Here is a 6,000-nt window from a genome sequence, read left to right on the forward strand (position 1 = left end):
GGTTCTTCAATGAATAGGCTCAATGTGGATCAGCATTGGAATATTAATGATATAACCATTTCTTTGTTAACTGAGAAAATAGAGACACAAGAAACCTGGAGTGAAACAGATAGATTACCATTTTACAATACATTGCTAATGTGAAGCTTACCCATTCGTTTCATATAATTTATGGACAATTTTAACTTGTCTGAGCATCACCTATATACAACCTTTAAATTGGATTGTAATGTCCTGTATACTTAATGGTTAGATTTAAGCTTTATAAACATTTGGGAGCCTTCTTCCTTTTGTAAGAAGAGAGGAATGTGAATAGATGTCTAGTCTTTATTCAAATAATTAAAAATTAGGAAAAGGTATTGTAGATTTCTTTATAACTTTATATTATCTTAAAACCATAATCACGATTAAATCATTTGGAATAACATTGACAGATGTTAAACTCAGATACAAATTCAGTTAATTAAAATGATAAGACTAAAGGTTGAAAGAAAACAAAATAACATGAATGTAGCCTAATGGTAGAAAGGTATCCATTGGGCTTATGTGTTTCCTGTTAACTGAATATCTATTTTGCTGGGCACGCTTAAGAAAATTACAATTTCAAGTTTTAAAGAGCATTTTTTAAATATTAAAATTGGATCTCGTAGGCATCTTCCTATTTCTACTGATTATTTGAACTTTTTTTTTAAATGGGTTTGGCTTTTCAGGAGGCTTTAGCACAAAGCTTTTTGCTAGATTACAAACGCATGGATGATCCAGATTGCTATTTCTCCTGCCTGCCTAGAGAGCTGGAAAGTAAACGGAACCGAATGGCTCAGATGTTTCTGGAAGTTGGACTGAAGCCGGTTATTCCAGAGGGAGGATATTTTATGATTGTTGATGTATCCACATTAGGTTAGTGACATTCTTAATTTATGTCAGGGAGGAGGTTATCTTCATCAGAACTGAAGCTGCATCGGAAATGTAATAGGAGAAAGGAGTCTGTAGTGAAGGCTAGCTGAGTTCTGCACTCAGAGATTGGAACCGTAAATGAGAAAATATCCAGGTTGATGACATCAGGATTTAAGAAAATTATTCATTGCATTTTACAGGGAATGTGATTCTCTTTTTTGCCAGTAGACCTTTGATTATCATAATGTCTAATTCTACAATTTGAACAATGGTTGCCAACCAATAATTCATGAGGTCCTGATGTGGGTGCCCCCCCAAATAAAAAGGCCAAAATCTTGAATATGGCCACATTTTCCAAGATTTTGGCATTATTGTCCAACATAAGGTTTCTGGCAAGAACATGAATCTTGTATGATTTGAGGATTTTGGCTGTTTAAAAAAAAATGTCCTGCAGATGCGCACCATGATGCCCATGAATGCCAGGTCACTAATCTCTGACTTGTATGGGGGTCCTCAAAAGCTTCCAGTGACAATGTAGTGGTTTGCAGAAAGGAAAGGTTTAGGGCAGTGTTGTCCAGACTTGGCCACTTTAAGATGAGTGGACTTCAACTCCCAGAATTTCCCAGCCAGCATGGCTGGCTGGGGAATTCTGGGAGTTGAAGTCCACTCATCTTAAAGTGGCCAAGTTTGGACAACACTGGTTTAGGGTCTGCTATCTTAGTATACTGCTTCAGAGTAGATACAGGGAAAGGAAAGCAATACAGCAATTCTTACATTAGTTTCCCAGCTTAGATTCATTTGGTGTATCTACAAAATCTCAGTGTGGAATTGTCCTACTTGATGTTTCTGTGCTGGAAAATAGTATTATTCATTTATTTTTTTAAAGGTATAGATCTGTCTGACATGGAAAAAGAAAAACCTTATGATTATAAATTCGTGAAATGGATGATAAAATCTAAGGTGGGTTCCGCTTTCTTCTTCCTTCCTATTTCAGTTATCCAACGGTAGTATTTTAAATAAAATTGAAATGGGTAATCCTGATGTAGAGGTGCCACGGAAAGTTATATATCCATAAATTTGCAGAACTTTTTATCTCCAACTGTGGGCCCTGGCATTTAACATAGAAAAGCTCTTCTTTACTAGAAGCAATAAATGAAACAATAAGCAACATCAAAAAGCTTCATTTAAATAGATTCCAAATATTAAATTTATTTTAATACATTGTAAACTTGGAATTCTGTTCTGTTTTTTCAGAAACTGTCAGCTATTCCTGTGAGTTCATTTTGTAGCCGAGAAAGCAAAGATCGTTTTGAAAAATATATACGCTTTTGCTTCATCAAAGTAAGTTCTACAGTCTATTGATCTTACATAATTTCCTTTTTTTCTTTTCTAATTTAAACATGTAAACATTGTTTTAATACTGCTACCATTCATTTCCACATCGTATTTATAACATTTACATGGTGTTTTTTCTAAGTCCAATAATGCTTAATACTTTGATTCTAAACTATTCATTTAAATAAGAGAGACTTTTCAGGAGTAGAGTGTTGATATTCTCTTATCAATGATAATCAAAGATATTCTCTTTCTTGTAAATTTCTATTTCTCATGATTCCATTTGAGAATGTGCATATTGCTGCTGATTCCTAGACTAGCAGACAGATCACTGATAACCATTTACTTATCAAGAGTAAATGAGCAAACATAACAAAAAAGTAAAGTAACAAATGAGAGCCAGTTTGGTATAGTGGTTAAGGTGCTGGCCTAGAAACCAAGAGACCGTGAATTCTAGGCCTCCCTCAGCCAAGAAAATCAGCTGGTGACTTTAGGCCAGTCCCTCTCTCCCAGTCCAACCTACCTCACAGGGTTGTTGTTGTGGAACATACGAGGCAGGAGAATCAGGTATGTTTGTCACCTTGAGATAGATATCTCATCACCTTGAGTTATATCATTATCATCATCATCGTCACCCCACCTTTATTTACGTGTGTTTGTGTGTGTTGATGATGATGATGATGATAAGATGCGGGAAGCAAAGGAATGTACCTGGGATTACACCTGCTTCCTGCAGTTGGTGATCTTGGTATCCTAACTCATTTCAAACAATTATTGTTCCAGCTTCATCCTGAACTGTATCAGCAGGTGGTAATGCCTAGCTGACTTTGGCTGTTCTAGAAAGTTAAGTATCACTGTATTGTCGAAGGCTATGCAAAAGGTCAGCGAACTCAGCTCAACCACCAGGATGTGTGAACAGTTCACACAATGAACATACTAATCACCCCCAGCAGCCACTCGTTAACAACTCAATAGAAGAAAAAACCCTGCCTAATCCCCAGCAAGATACACACATATTCTGACACCAAAACAAGCAGCCACTCGTTAACCCAACCCTCCCCACCCCCCAAACCCCGCCACCCCCCAACCCCCCCACACCCCAATCCCCCCTTCAGATCTCTATAAATACCCACAAAAGGGTCACATCATCCTGGGCACAGAGAGAACTGCTCGTGTCTGTGCTCCTGCTCTCTGAAGATGCCGGTCACAGATGCTGGCGAAACGTTAGGAAACAAAACTTCCAGAACATGGCCACACAGCCTGGAAGACCCACACCAGCCACCTTAAGTATCACTCTCCTTGGTTAGTATTGGGATGGGAGACCATGTGGCAAGTACAGAGTTGTAGATCCTGTAGCATTGAAAAAAACCAACTCCTCAGAAGTCAATAGCATACCATTTTCATAGCTGGACTCAGGGTAAACTGGATTTACATCCTGAATTACATTGTTCTATCAGAGCAGGAGTTGGTAAAACATTCAGAACTGGCTTTGTGGGGTGGGAGTGCCATATGAATTAGTACTCAAACATGCGATCACCCTTTGATAAAATCCTGCAAGGTTATTATGGGGAAGATGAGAAATTTCTATTGAATTATGCAGGGACTTCACTGTATACTCAAAGACAATAATAATTACTGGTCTGAAAAGACGAAGGATTGGTGTTGAGATGTCCATGTTCAAGCAGATGCTACTTTCACTCGGTCTCCTGTTAGTTCTGTTTCTTTAGATGCTTTTCACTCCTAAACTGAGTTCCTGGTTTATTATAAAGAAGACATTCACTGTATTGTAACCAAATTGCATTTTTCTCCTTCTGCTCTTTGATATCTTCTACCATGACTGAACCTTGTTTTTAACCTTCATGGCATTCTTTCTTGACAGAAAGACAGCACATTAGATGCGGCAGAAGTGATTCTGAAGAGTTGGAAGAAACAATGACCTAGAAGTGAACAGTTTCTCTCATCGAAAAGAAAAAAAGACAAAAAAAGATTGCAATGTGCTGCCATCTGCTGGTTGTTTAGGATTAATAATTTAAACTAAAGATGTTGACATTGCTATCTACCAAATTACAGCATTTTTAAAAACAAATTCAGTAGAATTTTACCCCCTCCTAATTATTTTTAACATTCTTAATATAATATATAAATATTATTCTAAAGCAGTGTCTCTCAAACTTGGCAACTTTAAGACATGTGGGTTTCAACTCCTAGAATTCCTGGCTAGGGAATTAAAGTTGCCAAGTTTGAGAAACACTGTTCTAAAGGATTTCAAACTACCGCGTTCCATTATACTGGCTACTAAATGATATTATGGTTTTATTGCATGGCATATGGTATCTTTTTGTCTGATAGCAATCTTTCTCCATTCAAAAATATCAGCATAAATTGGTATTTGATATCCTCACCCACATAGTAAAGAAAAGCAATAGAAGGACTTACACATTTTCTGTACCTCATTGTACAAATGCTGAGAATCTTTGCTGTGAATACCTGGAGTGGATTCCCAACATGTAGAAGGAGGAGATGGCAGGGTGGCAGAATATCCATATTCCCAGGTGCCATGCCAAGCTTGCTGTAGAATGCTCTTTTTCAACATCTTGTGTTGCCATAAAAAAGTTTAATCTCATGGTGTTTAAATAAAAACTACGGCTCATTTTCATGTATTATTTGTTGTACATTTACTCATACATAAAAATAGAAATAAATTAGTTTGGCACTAGCAATTGTAAAAAAAAATTGTTCACTGCTTTCCCCAAACAAGCAAAACTGCAGCATTCATATAATTTTTAAAAAAGTAGTAAAATACCAACCTTTCATTTTTAGCTTCTTGCTCAACAGTACAATAGAATTCTTCAAGTGCAAGGTTCAAAATATTGTTGTTCAGTCGTTAAGTCGTGTCCGACTCTTCGTGACCCCATGAACCATATTGCGCCAGGCCTTCCTGTCCTTCACTGCCTCCCTGAGTTTGCTCAGTTTCATGCTCAAAATATTAGGAAATACTTATTAAATTCTCCAAATTGTAAAAGCCAGGCTGGCTGAAGTTCTGAGATTTATAATGGAAATCTGTCTGGAGGACACCAGGGTGGAAAACAATTTATTAAAAATTTCATCTTAACAAAGCATTTTTGTGTTGAAAATTATACATAAATGAAGCATATATACAGATATAGTTCTAATACATAGCTAAGAATGTAAGAGGAAGAATGTAAGAGAATTAATGATGGATTATTCTAGAAAAAAGAAGCCAGATTGCTTTAGAATCTGGGTTTTTCATCTCCCCACCTTGTATAATTAGATAAGCCATTTGATTTTTTTTAGTTGACAAAATGAGATGTATCATCTGTCTTAACTGGCTGTTTCAAATGATTACCATTTTATGTTGTAATTATATTCCTTGAGAATATAATTAATTAATATAACATAATTCTTATGTTAAGAATTGTCAGCTAATTTTATGGAATGAAAAATTGATTTGATGTAACAAATCATTAAAAGTATATAGTCATACATCTTACCCGATTATTTGTCTTCATTGATTTTATAAATATGCAAAAATATATTAAACATAACAGAAATATAAGAGATGAGAGTGGATATCTTCATTTTCTTGTTTAACTGAAGAAAAAGATAGCAAGGAAAAATTTTGTAATGTTGATGTTAAAATAGGTTTGTAGTGATGTTGTTGTTATATTTTTTTATCCCGCTTTTTTATATATCCCGTTTTTATATATATACTGTAGGCAGGCACATGTAGTACTCCTGCCTCCTATTTTC

At 35.9% G+C, this 6,000-nt stretch overlaps 1 protein-coding gene across 5 annotated transcripts in view; it reads left to right on the forward strand.

Annotated features, from left to right (window-relative positions):
* Positions 1-5,733, forward strand: part of KYAT3 (kynurenine aminotransferase 3) — a 28,876-nt gene extending 23,143 nt beyond the window's left edge. For all 5 annotated transcript variants that reach the window (XM_088153174.1, XM_025163664.2, XM_007423636.4 and 2 more), the window contains 4 exons: positions 711-897; positions 1,781-1,854; positions 2,149-2,235; positions 4,109-5,733. In XM_088153174.1, coding sequence (XP_088009300.1) covers positions 711-897; positions 1,781-1,854; positions 2,149-2,235; positions 4,109-4,165 — 405 coding nt within the window. In that variant the 3' untranslated portion in view covers positions 4,166-5,733. The remainder of the gene's footprint in view (positions 1-710; positions 898-1,780; positions 1,855-2,148; positions 2,236-4,108) is intronic.
* Positions 5,734-6,000: the final 267 nt, after the last annotated feature.

Source organism: Python bivittatus, unplaced genomic scaffold (genome assembly GCF_059951505.1).
Source record: "Python bivittatus isolate LINGU-HERP-01145 unplaced genomic scaffold, Pbiv_v1 ctg000700_np1212, whole genome shotgun sequence".
Taxonomy (NCBI): domain Eukaryota; kingdom Metazoa; phylum Chordata; class Lepidosauria; order Squamata; family Pythonidae; genus Python; species Python bivittatus.